Below are 17,074 nucleotides of genomic sequence, written 5' to 3'. Positions count from 1 at the left end.
TTTTTTTTTTTTAAGTATTACTGAAATACTACACATTGTTTTAATGTGTATATGTGACCTGATATCAGATTCCACATTAGAAAAAATAAAAAATAAAAAAATATTGAAATGATCTGTGAACTTTTATAGGATTTGGAAACCCACAATCACATATTTTTGAGAAGAAAAATAATTAATATAACTAAAAGGTTTGGAAAGACTAACTGAAGCATACTCACCTGTGTTATGTTGAATTTTATATAATCATAATAATATTATATATACAGACCACAAATGTATCAGTAACTAGGACTGTAATTTTAATTTTAATTTAATTTATCCATTTATGTTTTTAATTATTAATTTATTTATTTTTATACTGATATGTTCATTTTAAATTTTAATTTTATCTATTTACTTATTTTTTATGTTGTTGTTGTTATTATTACTGTTGTTGTTGTTATATTTGTTAATATTTAATATTTTTATTTATTTATTTAATTTTATTAATGTTGGAGAAAAAAATTAAAATTTTGCAATAATGTGAAGCTTTTTGTTAATGCTTTGGAAAATATTACAAAATGTAAAAAAAATTAAGTTTACGTAAAAAAAAAGTTTTTAGAATGTAGATTTATTATTGTTTATTACTATTTTCACTACATAAAACATTAAAAACTAAAATAGTAATATTTTTATTATATTATTTTATTTAGTAATATTATTGAATCAAAATATTACTGTTTAAAAATAAAACAAATAAAATCCACAAAAAATAAGCAGCATAACTATTTATTTATTTTCACTTTTGAATTTAATGCACCTTTTCTGATTAAAAGTAAATAAATTTGTATGTATTTATTTATTTTTATTTATTTATTTTACCCCAAACTTTTGAATGATAGAGTTCATAATTGAAATAAATAATATAAATAAGTAAAATGCTATCAAAGTTTTACTTTCACAAATTGTCTTGAACATCCTGACAGTTTTTGTTTCTGTCTAAAAAAAAAAAAAAAAAAACCCAGACACACTGTAATTTGGAACAATTTCCGTATAGCGAGACGTGTTTAAAATATCCCCAATACCTGCAGTGAGAGAAGAATAACATGCTCTAACTGTAAATATTACTCTGTAGGAGTGGAATGCATTCATTCTGGGTTGGGACTGGGCTGGCATGAGTTGGCAGTGATGTTATATTTGGTTTTGGAGTCAAGTGGCATTGAATAGCAGTGTTTTGATGGCGGCAGTGATGCAGTAGAGACCGCACGCAAACACGGCTGTCAACAAAAGAGTGGGAGGCAAATGATTTGGCAGCTCTGAGCAATACTGTGGTCAAAATAACTGGGGTATAATAAATAAATAAAGTATTATAAAAGGATTGTGCATGATCCAAAAATATACTACGACAAAAATGGTTATAGCTGAAAACAAGATTGTTCCCCTCAGCTGAACTTCAGATTTCTAAAAAAAAAAAAATGTTATTCTTGCTTGCCAGACTTGAGTTCTGTCAAGGATCTAAAGATGATGTGGCATCAAAAATCATAGAAACAAGCATCAGTCAATAAAACTAAATGAATCTATTTAATTCCAAATCCAATAAAAAAAAAAATCTGATTCCAATAAAATCTGATAATGGATGTGACATGCGTCGAAAATTTAGCATAAAACCAAGCTGTCAAAATCAGCATCTGCAGGGTAATTCTACAAAACGAGTCCCGTTTGTGTCTTCCTTATGAAGTACATATGTAAAAATGATTTTTAACAATGATTAACTGATGTCAGCTTTCACAGTGTGTCAACACTGTGAACAAAAACACAATAACTTTATTTGATTTTCTAAGGTTTTTATTTTCTAAACCAGCTGTTTCCAACTTAATGCTATATTAGCAACTGTAAAAAATCTAAGAAAATAAAAGCTATAATATAATATCATATAATATCATATAATATCATATCATATCATATCATATCATATCATATCATATCATATCATATCATATAATATAATATAAAAGACAAAGTCCTATTAAAAAATCTTTGAGGAAAAGTCTCCTCTTTATTTTTTTAATTAATTAATTAATTTATTTTTGGCTGTATTTGTCAGGTGAAAATCATACATTTTCAGCCCAGTTCAACGCTTTTGCAGTTGTATAAATTTTCATATTATATACTCTTTCTAAATGCCCTTTCACCTTTCTAAAGGTAACTCGAGATTTTAAAATGTGTTAGCATGAGATGGCACAATGCAATTAACACTTACATGCATTATTTATCTCCTAAAATGTCTGAAATCTTGAAATTGACTTCAAAACCACTTCATGAAACTGAAAAAGCTCCCGTTTCGTAGCACGACACTACAGTCATGTCAAAAGTGACCTCTGAAAGTTAAAACGCTTCAATATTTCACGATTCCCCTCAGGGCTGCTGGGTTTTCAAGCCAAGGCCGCGAGAAGAGGCCTGAACAATGTTTGCACAGCCATGTCTCTTTCAGGTCCCATAGTGCACGCCAGGAAGAGGGGCAGACAATGTTTGGCGACTGTCTGGGCGGAGGCTATGTTAAGGCCGTGAGCTGGACAAAGCCGAGTTACTAAGTCAATGTTTTCAATGACGGTATTTAACAGTCAACAGTATAGAGCAGACGATTAGACCACAATGCGACCCTGGAGAGCAAGTGAAAGAAGCACAGCCAGTATTTTTGACCCCAACAGACCGCATAACGTGAGATCTGGGGTGCTCTGGAGGTGAATATTTGAGTGGGTTGGTGATTAACAGGCTTTTGGAATATGCGGTTGCTCAATCAAGATCAGTCACGGCTGGACTCAGAGGTACACAGGGAGTCTTGTTTTCTATAAAGAGAGAAAAAATGGCTTTTCGGTGTTAAAGTTGAACTCTGATCGTTTCCAACATCATGTTCGTTGAACTAAAAGAACTGTGGTTGATAATAACCGAGAAAAAAAAAGAGTAAAGTCATGTGAATTCCAGAAGATTTGTAATCAGACACTGTACTGGTGTGTTGTAGTAAAAACGCCTATGATGTTAGTTATATTTTGAGCCACATAATGTAGGCACAAAATGACACATTTAAAGGAGTAGTTATTTCAGTAGAGCACAAAAGGTGATATTTGTCCTTAAAAAAAGAGATGCACGAATATAGAAATTCAGGCTGATATTTTTGACTAAAACTAAAACTGTTAACAATCATTTTTAAATTGAAAAAAAGCTCAAATAAAATAAAATAAAATAGTTGGTGATTTCAGGTAAATTGGACTTTTTGCCATTGAGAGAACTGGGAGAAAATGGCCCAGTTGTCCTGAATTAACCCCTACATATTAGATGGAAAACTTAAATGAAAACCAGAGATGTTGCCTTGGCAGCTAATTGAAATAAAAATAAGTTAAAGGTGAAGTATTGAAATTACTAAAAACGGACATTAAACTTTTATTAAGAAAGAAAATAAATAAATCAGTAAATAATGACAAATGAACATAACATGACTAAAACTTAAATGAAATTAAAAGACAGACAATAAAAAAAAAATAATAATAATAATATAAATATAAATGTATATAATTATAATTATACTCATGATAACACCTTATTTGTAAGCTGCTTTGAATAAAAGTGTCTGCTAAATGATGAAATATAAATGACTGAAAACCAATAAATGTCCAATATTACAAATTTATACTACTTAATATGGGCAGTTACAAGAAAACATTTTACAAACAATGGCTGATTCCAGTAACTTAAACAGTAAAAGTTCAAGGGTCATGGGTTCAATTCCCAGTGTAAGTCTCTATGGATAAAAGCATCTGCTAAATGCATACTGTATAAACCAATAAAGTGTCAGCACAGTATGTTGTGCATCTCTATTAATTAACAATCATTTTGTGTTCTATTAAAAAAAAAACAGTTTGGGAGTGGCATGTTGAGTAAACAAACAATGATAGAATTTCTGTTTTCAATTAACTATTTTTTAAACTTGAAAGAAGAAAGAAAAAATGCAACACTGTTTGGCACCCCAACCCCTTCATCTACATATCGTTGTCTTTACCTGTCGCCGTTCTGAAGCGGAGCTCCATCTTTGCTCCAGGAGAGGTTTGGAGGTGGAAATCCCTGAGCGGGACACATCAGCGTGAGGCTGTGGGTAGCACTGGTTAGGTAAGCGGTCCTGCCCACATGGATGCGTAGATCCCTCTGGAAGCTCATGGCAGATCCGTGATGCTTTTGTCGAACGATAACCGCTCGACTGCCTTTTTTCGGCGTCTTCCCCTCAGAAAGTTCAGAAGTGTTTGGCGTCTTATCTAAATGATTGCCCGTCGTAGTGCTTTCCTCGGTAGGTGCCCCTTGCCCCGCGGCAGCCAAATCCTCCATAAGTTTGCCAATCAGGTGCAACGCCATTTCATCTGTCACATCTCCGCTCTCGGCCAGCTGACTGATGTTCTTCACGAGCTCCTCAAACTGTGCAGGATCAAGGACAAAGGCTCCCGCGTGGCTCCTGGCGGCTGAAGCCAAAGCATAGTTTCCTAAAGCAAGAGTATCCCAGAGTTCCTTAGGCTGGCCATCGTCGTCTCGGTAGAACTCGTTTTTTTGCATCCAGCTTGGGAGAGATTTTGAAGCCTTCTTTCCAGGTGGAAACCCCTCATGGCACTTTGAACCAACATAACCTCCTTCTTTATTGAGGTATGGATGAAAGTTCCTACTTCCCAAACTCTTTCCTTCAGGATGCTCCAGGAGCCTATTATTGTATCCGATCAGCTTCAGGATGAAGATGTCCGAATCTTGGTTGGCCCAGCAGCGGTACAGTCCGATATCTTCAGCCTCCAGGTTGTAGATCCTCAAAGCACCAGATCTGGTGATGCTCAGACGTTTGGAGCTGGTCAGATCACTCCCATCCTTCTCCCAGCGGACCTGAGCTTTAGGGAAATGCCGAACGGGACATTTGATAACGACGGATGTCTTGGGAAGAAGGTAGGCTCGTCCTCCGATGGTAAAACTGAGGCGTTTTTCTTGTCTGGTCTGGATGTAGATGCGTTTCAGACCCATGACCTGAGGGCAGCGTTTTTTGGAGTGCTTGTGCTCTGCGGAGAGAGATGGAAGAAGCTGAAGCGGTTCAAACATCGGTTAGGGCTAATTACTTTAGTTTCGCGTGAGGTTATGAACGCTCTAGAAACCCCCAAATAATCTCAGCAGTTCAGACTCTTGATTTCGAGCCCAATGAAGTCAAATCACACGGGACAAAAGGGCTTTGGAAAGTTTAGGTGAAAGAGCAAACACCATGAGGGCACAATGTGAATGCGTTCTCCACTTGCAGACTGATCTGCTATGGGACCATCCCTTCATACCACAGGACCTTATCAAGATATACAAACCGATAAACCTAATTCAGCTCGAAACATTATCAAGGCCGATCTCTCTGCACCACAGCGTTAAGCTATAATCTGAAAGCATCTCAAAGCGGTTCTGGAAGTTTCATATGTTCACATATATGACCACAGAGAGTTCACTGGTTCATAGGTATCATGAGAATAATAATAACATGCTAAGTGATACCTACAGAACCCTGCTTTTTATTTGAGAAACTTGAGATGAAACCCAAGTAGGATTGTGCTGTTACTACAGCTCAAAACATCAGGGAGTCCCGAAATCTTATGAAATTTCCCTTGTGCTGCTATCAGAATGTATGGAGACCATAGTGAGACCAAGATCAAATAGAGGTCAGTTCTAAGTTAAATTACAACCATAATTTACACGAAATGTGCAAGAAATCGAACGCTTCACACTGAAATATTCAGGCTTAAACTGACGTGGCAAGTAAAGGATGGTTGGAAAATGGAAAGACAAGTGTAGAGTATCTTACTGCTGCATGGGCTCATACGGCAGCTCCTGATCAGGGGAGGAAGAGGAAGGTCACTGCAGGCCGACCTGTCCAGAGTGACCAGCTGACCGGAGGCCGTCTGTCTCCTACACACGGGTTCCCTCCGCTGAACGCCTTTTCCACACGTCACAGAACACTGCAAACATATATGGACAAATACATACATTAAATAAACTCTGTTAAAGAAAATAGTTCACACAAAATGGAAACTATAAAGGCCCATTTACACCAATGACCATAACTACAATGATAACTATATTTGTGTTCACACCAGTGCACGATAAGTTTCTGTTTATTATAAGTGTGTGCTGCAGTTTTGTCATCTGCCACTTTAAATGCTCGAGCTCTTTAAAATTTGGTTGATTCTGATTGGCTGTAAATGTTTTTATCATCCATCAGCTGGAGAAAATCATTCTGGAAGTGACTGAACGAGCCTTAACATCTTCAAAATCTTTGAATAGGCCTACTTAAAACCTACTTTTGTGTTTCTTGCGAGAAAGAAACAGAAAGATCTGGTTGGAACAATATTCACTTTAGAAATATAGTTACCGTTCTACCAAAATTTTTGACCGACGAGATACATTAAAAAAATTAAAAAATTTTTTTTGAACGAAGTCTCATATGCTCACCAAACTTGGAATTATTTGATTTAAAATAAATAAATAAATAAATAAAAGCTAGTTATGAAATATTATTGCAATTCAAAATATATGCAGGCCGACCTGTACATATATAAAACCAACCCCAAACTTTTGAACAATAGTGCATATAATGAAATAATATATATAAATAATTAAAATGCTTCCCAATTGTGCCAAAAATGAATAAATAGTAAATAAATACAATATTGACCCCAAACTTTTGAAAGTGTATATAATTGAAATAATACATATAATAATTAAAATGCTTCCCAATTATACAAAAAATACTAATAAATAAATAAATAACAATACAAAACAAAACAATGCAATAATGACCCCAAACTTTTCAATGATAGTGTATATAATTGAAATAATACACATAAATAATTAAAATGCTTAACAAAAATTGTACCATACATAAATAAAATACTGACCCCAAACTTTTGAATGGTAGTGTAATTTCTACAGACTAAAGGCTAGAATACATTATACAACTTGAAACACTGGGCTTCATGCACCAGCTGTCTTTGTAAATATAGTTACAGTGGGAAAACTGGGCATCATACACTAAATGACTGACTCAGACACATGAAAAATGCAAACAATATGTGTTTTAAAATCGGCTCAAAACATCAAACATGTCTGATATCCTCCAACTGGATGGAATCATAGTCTCAAGCTAAACAAATCAGAGTCTGTGACCATCATACACCACGTGATTTCCTATGAAATTTGTCAACTCAAATCTGCAGACTGGCTCTGACTTTCAGCAACTAGCGTCATCTTCTCCAGACTGCAGAGCAAAAATCTCGGCAAAAATTGTGTAGCATATTCCAGCCTTAACCCACTGTTTGTGCAGAAATATTATTTATAAAGTATTTGTCTATTCAAGGGTGTCCCCAAATAGGTTGTGAGAAAATTTGATAGGAAATTTATTCCCAAAGTTTAGCTTGGTTAGCAACACAAACAACACAAACCTTTGACCACTCTCCTCCTTCCAGACGCGGCAGCAGACAGTCAGGGTTGATGCAAATCCTGTGGACGTCGGGTTTGGTTCCAGCGCACTCCTCGTCGCTCAGCCTGCGGTAGCTTCCCGTAGCCAGTCTCTGTTTACAGTAAACCTTACGCCACTGAGTGCCTCTGCCACACGAATGAGAGCACTGACCCAGAGACCAAACAAACACCAACATCAACATCAACACCAACAAACCAATCAACCTCACCACATATGCCGCAAGAGAGAGCGCAGCATGCGAGCGAATACAACCACACGACACTCGATGTGCAAATGTTGTATATCCAAATAAATAAAAGCCAAGTGAAGATTCAAGATCAGCTATAAAAATAATAGCTCAAATACACATGTTCAATGAAAATAACATGTCCTTTAATGTGTTTATGTGAATCTCTGGTGCCTTCTGCTGTTTTTATTAAATAAGAAAATTTATGCAAAATCTCTCCTTTGCTGTTACAAGTTATTATTATTTTAGTCAGATTAAATTAGTGAAAATCAGGGGGAATGTGGCCTATGAAATAGAAATAGAAATAGACTTAAATAGAAAGAGATTTTGGTCAGTCTTAAAAGGATTCCGAAATAAATAAATAAATAAATCTTTAGACTAAAAATCAGCTTTTTTCAGCTCCCCAATTAACAATAAAATAAACCCACTAATTCTAGAATGATTCATTCTTTCCAATTATACCTATTCAAGTCACCTAGTGAAAATTCCTGTGGTTTAGCAGGAAATATAAATAATGCAATGTAAATTTTTCCCAATATTGTGCAGCACAAATTTTAATGCAGCGCTTCTGACATGTGTTTTCAAGCCTGATGAATGTGGCATGAAATATTGCATTAAAATAATGCATGCAATAGCAGTGTGCGGGATTCATTTTATTTTGTCCTAATTTATTCCCATGCACCAGCTTATAGTTTTTACAAGGATATGCGATTTCATTTATATTTTGACTTTTGTCAGATTTTGTCAAATGACTAACCTGCTGCCACTCCTCAGCCTCCCAGGCCAGTGGACAGGCCACCTGGTTGCAGGCCTGCAGTTCTGGAGGTCTTCTCTCCACGCACTGTACGCTGGACACAGATTCAGTGCGGTTTCCCGCCACAGACCTCACGCAGGACACACTGCGCGTCTGCAGCCCCACGCCACACGACACAGAACACGGGTTCCACACGCTCACCTCCCATCTGAAGAAATCACACCAACACACAAACCATTTCAAATTAATGTGACGTTCAGGATATTCAGTGAAAACAGGGAAAGATTAACTTTTTTTCCCGCTAGGAATTGTTTGGATCATGAAAAGTAGATATTTTACGCCACAATGAAGTCAGAACGGAATGGAAGTTTGGAGTGGATTGAGGAGGTCCAGCTCTATTTACTTATAACAGCCTGATAATTGATGACTGATATTTAAGTATAATTTATTATTATTTAATAATACTATTTAATTGTTGTATTCTCAGTTTTTAATTTAATAACATTTAATCATTTCAGTTTGATTTTTTTAATTTAATTTAATTTAAATATTGGATTTAATTTTAATTTGTGTTTTTATGTGCTTTCGTCATTTTTAAATAGCTTTCATTTATTTTTATTTTAGTACTTATTTCAGATAGTTGCCTTGACAACATATATACTGTGTATATACATATATATATATATATATATATATATATATATATATATATATATTGACCAAAAGTCCGAGAAGTCTAAATGACGTCAGACAAAAGTAAAGTTGTTTCAGATGTTGATTTATTATACTATAATAATAATAATATAAAAAGAATATAAAATAATAGATTCTAAAGGCAAATATTTTCTTTTGAATAACAAGCACTGAGAAGTCATTCATAATAAGACCAGGGACATTAAGAAAGTTAATAATTTAATACAAAATGCCAACAATAATCCTTACCACAATAATCTATATGTTTATGATTTAGCAGAATATTTTTGTATATATATTGTATAGTAATGCAAAACATAAAGTGACATTGCCATAGTCTTTGAACTTTATGATCCCTGGCATTCCTAGACAATCATGACGGTAAAGATCCATATGAAGGCGATCATATGGCTTAAAAACCAGGCATTTTGAATTCAAACAATCCTGCCCATATAATCTGAGATAACAATCAAGCTTTTGTCCATAAGCGTATGAACTATTGTAATATTCTGAGCCGCAGTACATAAAAAGCCACATGAAAGATATCAACTCCAGTAAAATCATTTATTCCATAATGCACCGCACTAAAAAGCCAGCTGTCCTGCTTTTGTTGGCAAATGGTCAGTTAACAGGAAATCACATTATTTTCATCACATGTCCTTATTTTCAGAGCGGCCTGACAGCCTGCTAAGATTAAATCTGAGTTTGGTCTTTGAACATAATCTAGGCCAGCGGTTCAATTTTAGCTCCTTGTTAAGGAGCTGGATGAATTATAATGTAGTTTTTTCCTTACTTGCTTTTGCACGCAATATCTTTCCATGAGAAACACATTCGGTGTTGGAAGAATTAATTAGTGACTTCTGCTAAGGCAAGCATCACTGTAATATTATTATTGTGCATATTTATGGTATAGGGTTGTGCTATTCCATTTTTTAAATGAACAGACTTAAACCTGTCAGTCTTGTGAACAGATTTTTGCCAGACGGATGATAAGCTATTGAAAAAATGCCATAGACTTAACTGAGAAACATCTAGAGATCACAATATCACACACTACAGCATCTTACCAATTAGTCGCAGAATTTGGGCACGGTTATTAGTAAATAAATTCTTTATTTTAGGCTGTTCTTCACACAAACTGATTGTATGACATTAAAAACAAAACATTGTGTGTGCTTTTTAGACCTTCACAGTCGTCGATTAGTCCTTATATTAAAAACAAAAAACTTCGAACATTTCTTATTTTGTCTTCCAAGGAAAAAAATAACAGATAAATAACAAAAAATAAATAATGACAGAATGTTATTTTTTGGCAAACTGTTCATTTAAGCAACATATGTGGAACTAGTGACTCAACAAAGATGATGAAGGAATATTATAATGATTATTCACAAAGCATTGTTTATTTACTCATTATTTACTCATTTACTCATCTAAACCTTTGGGGTCAGGAAGATTCTTTCTTTTGTTTTTTAAATAATTTATTCCGTAAGGATGCATTAAATTAATCAAAAGTGACAGTAAAGACATTTATAATTATATAAAAGATTTCTATTTCAAATAAATGCTATTCTTTTGAAATTTGTTTAAATACAATAATTTAAATATATATTATACACACCTAGTGTGTGTGTGTGTGTGTACATACATGCATACGTTTTAAAAACTGATTATTTAATTTATACATGAATAAAAGATCCTAGCAAAAAAAAAAAAAAAAAAATTACACACACCACAGCACTTTCTCATAAAGGGAGAAATTAGTTTATAAAACAATTAGCTTGTAGTTGTCCCGAAATTGCACTTTGTTTAAGCAACAGATACATTTTTCTATATTAATTTATTGCTGTGTTGTTTGGACCGTACCTCGGAGGACATGGCTGAGGGTTACAGATGCGAAGCGAGGCGAGCGGTGCTTTGGAGCCGTTGCAGAGTGTGTCATCAACAATTTCCTTCTTCAAGGTGCTCACACACCTGACAACAGCCATCTGTTTGCCTGCAAAACAACACTGTGAGGAACAAGGCTTTTGGCAGAGGAGCATTTCAATATGTATTTTGTAGCCCAGGCTGATCACTATCAGCTCTCTTAGCAATTTTAGATTTCATGCCAATTTCATCTCATCTGGAAAGCTGTACATGTAAAAATCTAAATCAGTTATTTTGCTGTAGAAAATTGTTGATAAAAGCTATTTGGGCAGTAAATGCATTAGAGCAGTTGTTTTCTCTAATGGCTTTCATGGAGACTCACCAACAGCACATGAAGCAGAGCAGGGAGTGAAGCCCATGTTTTCCCAAACATAGCCGTGCTGATCAGGGATCTCATGGGCCCTCAGTGGCCTCCAGGATGAGTCTGGAGATGCTAAACAGGGGCCTGAATCACAGGTCCTTTGTAAGGAAGGCTTGTCCTTGACACACTCTTCATCAGGTAGTTCGACTTCAGCTTGAGTGAAAGACAGCAGCACTTTACATTTCACCTGACGCCTTTGAACGCCCAGACCACAAGACACACTGCAGGACGACCACGGACCTGGGATGAACCTGCACACACACACAAAAAAAAATACATTTCATAACCAGTTTGCATGAACAAATGTGAAGAGATCAAAATAAAATATTTGTGTTGTTTTGCTATTGCATCGTCCTCACTAACTGCACACAAAGACAAGATTGGTCAAGTCAGGAAAATCAGATAGTCAATCTAATTAGTGAAATATAAAATATATTAAGTAATATAATAAAGTATTTCATATAAATGTTACATTAAAATCATTACATAAAAAGTATATACACACAGTACATATATAAATCATTTAAAATGTATCATATGATATAATAAAGAATATAGCGATTTTAGATGAAGTTATATATGTTTGATATGTTTCACTATTTCTATATTTCTATCTACCCATTTTGCTGTGTGGGAAAAGTGAAAAGTGAAGACTGTTAAACTTGAAACACTGGCTTTAATCCTTTCTGTAACAATAAAGCCAAGTACTATAATAGCTATAATAACAATGAAAACAAAATAGATTTTACAATAATACGGGGTTATATCGATAAATATAGCATTAACATGGACCAAAAGACTTTGATATTTAGGAGTCAACCGCACTTAGAATAAACGTGATCATAAAAATAGATGTGGCAAAGTCTCCTAATGAACCACAGAATGATTTTTCCATATTTCTGGAGAGAGGAAAATGACTCTTTTGGAAAATATTGCTGAAATTCATAGCTTGCGTGATCTGTGCGTAATTGGATTCAGGAATAAAAGCACAACATGTTCTTTACCACCAATGCAATAAACTCGAGGAGAGAGATGAACATGCTTTGCCGACTCATGCTTTTCAGAACTTGTGTACATTTCTTCCTGTTATGTCATTAAATGCAACTAAAACTCACATGAAACACTAGTGATCTGTAAAAGTATTTAAGTATTGAGGAAATGCGCTCGCCTGGAGTGGGTGTCAATGCACACCTCACACCGCCCACTGTCTAAACACTTTCCAGGCTTAAGGGATTAAAGTTTATGAGATCTGTAATTCCCCATAAGCCCCAAACATGCCATGTTTGGACTAATGTAGGGGTGTCATTCAGGGAATATTATGATGTCAGAACTCCTCATGTGATTGAGAAAACAGGCGATGAGAATTAGTGACTGGAATGTGCACGAGTATGAGAGTTAACTTATTTGCATTACATTGAATTTGATTAGTCTTTATATATATATAAATAATTATGAATAATTTTTTTTCATCAAAAATATCTTAATTTGTGTTCCAAAGGAGAACGAAGGTCTTACAGGTTTGGAATGACATGGGAGTGAGTAATTAATGACAGAACTTTCATTATTGGGTAAACTATCCCTTTAATGTATGTTTTGGGCCTGTGATTATATGTAGGTGCATCTATGAGGCTGATGATACACAGAGCAACTTTTTGAGCAATGTTGCTTGGGCACTTTCCCATTGAGAATGGATAACAAATTTCTATGTGGATATCAGTCGTGGATACTGTTTCTCACCTGGTTGCCCATTGATGGCAACAAATTGTTCAAAAATGTTGCCCAGCAACACTGCTCAAAAAGTTGCCCTGTGTATCATCAGCCTGAGAGCGTGTATATCAGTGAATGGATTCTAATCTCAGGATTAGAGTTCAGGAAGACGACAGTTCTGAGTGGAGGTTCCTTCCTCAGTATGTCTCCTCTGCTTTTATCAAAGCAGGGATAAGATGTGGCGTGAGACTCCACAACTACATCCAACCCACATAATCCGCCCACCCAAATCACAGAGGCAAGCGTCCAGCCGTGAATTCCACAGCAAAGTGGACTGGGCTCTCTATAAGATAGGGCTGAATACCGAGCCCTGGTGCACGCCACCTTAGATCACCCTAAATTTAGTTACTGGAGCAACGGAGCAGAACGCAAAAGAAGTGCTGCTATCGCTGAGTGATATACTCCACTCAAGAGTGTAATTCAAGAAGGGTTTGCAGACAAACGGTAGATCTTAACAACCCCCCCCCAAAATGCATGTATACGAACTGAAGCGTTCTTCAATGGCTCTTCTGTAAACTCTTAAACACTTTCACCCCTCATTCTTCTCGTTTTATGAGTCTCTGTGATAGATGCCTTTGGTAGACCGCAGGGAATAGTGGCTGTCTGGATGTTGGCAGCCCACAGTTTGCGGCTTTATGGGGGGGTAGTGGGGGTTCATCAAGCTCCCCTGCCAACTATTAACAGGAGTATCATTTCAGAGACGGGGAGGGGCAATAACTCTAATAATACCACAACAGGGGGTGAGAGTGGCCCGTGGGGCCTTGTTGAAGTAATGAAAGGAAACTGGACACACAGAGGTCAGAACGCAGACACGCTCAACTCTGGTTTCAGTGGCCGTTTTATTCGGATGAAGAACCAGCTAATGAAGCCTGATTCTTGTCCAGTTCTGGTTGAACAGAGTGGGGTGAAATGTAGTTTTACTGCCGCTGTGTAAAAAGAACACTCCAAGTGTGAAGTCACCAGAAATCCTGAGTAACAGGTGAAAGAATTAATCTCTACAGGTTGAGAATATTTCTGAATGAAAAAATACATGACTGTATTGAGTTGCAATGCACAGAATGTGGCGAGACTGTCTTGGGATACCTGAGGATTCACGGTTGAGTGTATTATTGGTTATAAAAGGGAAAAGATTGATTTATATGTTTATTCAGACACTTGTAGCTAAGCCCAGATGGAATCTGCAGACATTTTCCGTATTTACTGCAGATTCCCTGGAAAAGTCTGCAGAATTATGCAGAATGGATTTGTCTAAAAATGTGTTAAATGGAACTAAAAGTATACTAGTATATTATATATAGTTTTCATAGCCGAAAGCAAAATCAAATTAACCAAAATAACAAAATAAACATTTGCTGATCTTTAGTTACAAAACTTTCGTAGGAAGCTCCAGTTCCATGTGAGCTTGCTTGTAACTAACCGAAAGCTAAGGATGAAGCCAGTACTGAATCCTTGGAATCATTGTCTGCTGGATAATCTCACACAAAGATATTGGACAGGTTTAGTTTACAATAAATCAGAGGAGAGGTAATGTTTATCTACATGACATCATGACATCTATGGCCTCATAGTCAAATGACCTAGAAATTCTCAGTAGTGAGTGAAAGGTAGGGCTGAAAGGTACAGCTAAAATATTCAACAATGCAGATATTTTTCAGTCTTTTGATAATATTAAAAAAGACAATATATATATGTTTATGCACAAACAAAACAAAACAAAAAAACAGTACAACTGTTCAACATTTGTGAAGGATCATGTGACACTGAAGACTGGAGTAATGATGCTGAAAATTCAGCTTTGCATCACAGGAGAAAATTACATTTTAAAATACATTCAAATAGAAAACAATTATTTGAAATTGTAAAAACATTTCACAATATTACAGTTTTACTGTATATTAATCAAATAAATGCAGCCTTGGTGAGCATAAGAGACGTCTTTCAAAGGCATAAAACTTACTGGGCTTGTCTAAAATGCTCTCATATTTGCAAAATGCCACGCTTTTTAGGAATCTTAATGGCCAAATTTAAAAGTGAATTAAAATTATGACAATATTTAAAATTTTATGTTGTCAAACCAGCATAATATTTTTTGGTAAATATTCACCCATGAATATCGCCCAATCCTAGAGAAAGGCAGCAATGAAATGTTAGTGTGACTATATAATGTAATATAACATGAAAAAAAATAAATAAATAAAACTCACGTTGGATCTTCCAAGGCTACTTTGGTTTCTTCCAGCTCTTGAGCCTGTTTCAACCAGGGCAGCTTGGCTTCAACAGGTTGGCTCTCTGAGAAAGCAACAGACAAACAAACACAATATTGAACAACATTACTGTTAATCAAAAAAGTAATCATGCACCGAGTAGAGCAATTAAACCCATCTTCCTCTCTATTGACAGATATCACCAATCCTGGTCTAACTAAAACAGCAAAATATTTAAACTCTACTAAAAATGCCATCTTATACAAGTATGCATTTTTATGCTGATAAATGCGGCTTTGATCATGCTGCAAAACCTCCTGGTTAAGCTAGTTAAAATGCCTGATGGAAACTAGCACACCAGCATCTAATACACAACAGAAACGGCTATTTTTATAGTTATTGAAATTCTAGCTAACCACAGTACAGAATTGAATTTCAGATATTAAAAAAAATAAAAAAATAAAAAACATCTAAAATTATAAAACATTTTTGAGGTTCATAATCATAAAAAGTGGTGCTTGGCTACTTATCAGAGGCCATTAGTTGAGAGTGGTGTGGAAAAATCAATTCAAAGATCTGGGCTGATAACCAAAATGTTGTAGGTTCAAGCCCTGTAAGTGGTGATCCGCAAACCATCACCCATTGTACTCTTGAGCAAGACGCACAACCTCAGGTTACTCCGAGGAGGACTGTCAAGGTATTAAGTGTTCTGTAAACTGTTTTGGATGAAAGTGTCAGATAAAAGATGACAAAAAGATACAGTAAGCCAAGTCGGTGCGAGATCAGTGCTGAGGGACACTCACATTTCACCAGAAACCCTTCCTGCTACGAACATCTGTAGTACCATCACTGGGTCATACGTCTTACTGAAGGTTACAAAGCCAGCTTGAGTCCGGCTGCTTCCCCTCCAACCCCCAACCCAAACACAGCTAATAAAGCTCAACATAAATCTCCATGTGACAACCAAATATTTATGCAAGCAACCATTTATTGATCTGGAACAGGATTATCACAGCTGTCGGTGACTGTGGGACAGCAGTAAAGTCTCGCGGCAGAACATGCCGAGGGCTCAGGGTTTGGCTCTTCAGTCGGGGTTTCTGGGTTTCTCTGATGGCAGACGTCCTCAGATTTGGCGTGCGGGACGGTCGAGATGAAATGGAGCCTCTGTCATTTCAACCCACTGAGTTTTTACAAGCATGTCAGGCTCAAGTTAAGTGTGGAATTGATTGATTCGATGAGAATTACTGGTGAAAAAAAGCGCACAGATGTTTCTGATCAGGGTTACTTGAATTTTGGCATCGCTGCGTAACTGATATTACATTTAAAGGAATACACTACTGTTCAAAAGTTTGGGGTTGGAGACATTTTTTTTTATGTTTTTGAAAAGTCTCATGCTCACCAAGGCTACAATTATTTAATCAAAAATACAGTAAAAACAGTGATATTCTGAAATAGTATTACAATTTCAAATAACTGTTTTCTATTTGAATATATTTTAAAATGTAATTTATTCCTGTGATGCAAAGCATGAATTTTCAGCATCATTACTCCAGTCTTCAGTGTCACATGATCCTTCAGAAATCATTCTAATATGCTGATCTGCTGCTCAAGAAGCATTTATTAGTATTAT

General features: G+C 35.7%; 1 protein-coding gene across 1 annotated transcript in view; it reads right to left on the bottom strand.

The window, feature by feature from the left end:
• Window positions 1-17,074, bottom strand: part of adamtsl3 (ADAMTS-like 3) — a 183,362-nt gene that overhangs the window by 29,217 nt on the left and 137,071 nt on the right. Inside the window, 7 exon segments of the mRNA XM_058780368.1 lie at window positions 4,034-5,060; window positions 5,840-5,993; window positions 7,476-7,658; window positions 8,497-8,701; window positions 11,053-11,182; window positions 11,435-11,724; window positions 15,445-15,529. Of these exon segments, the coding sequence (XP_058636351.1) occupies window positions 4,034-5,060; window positions 5,840-5,993; window positions 7,476-7,658; window positions 8,497-8,701; window positions 11,053-11,182; window positions 11,435-11,724; window positions 15,445-15,529 (2,074 nt within the window).

The sequence above is a fragment of the Onychostoma macrolepis genome, chromosome 07, assembly GCF_012432095.1.
Source record: "Onychostoma macrolepis isolate SWU-2019 chromosome 07, ASM1243209v1, whole genome shotgun sequence".
In the NCBI taxonomy this organism is placed as follows: domain Eukaryota; kingdom Metazoa; phylum Chordata; class Actinopteri; order Cypriniformes; family Cyprinidae; genus Onychostoma; species Onychostoma macrolepis.
The sequence above is the reverse complement of the archived record's forward strand: the minus strand, read 5'-3'. Positions and strand labels throughout refer to the sequence as shown.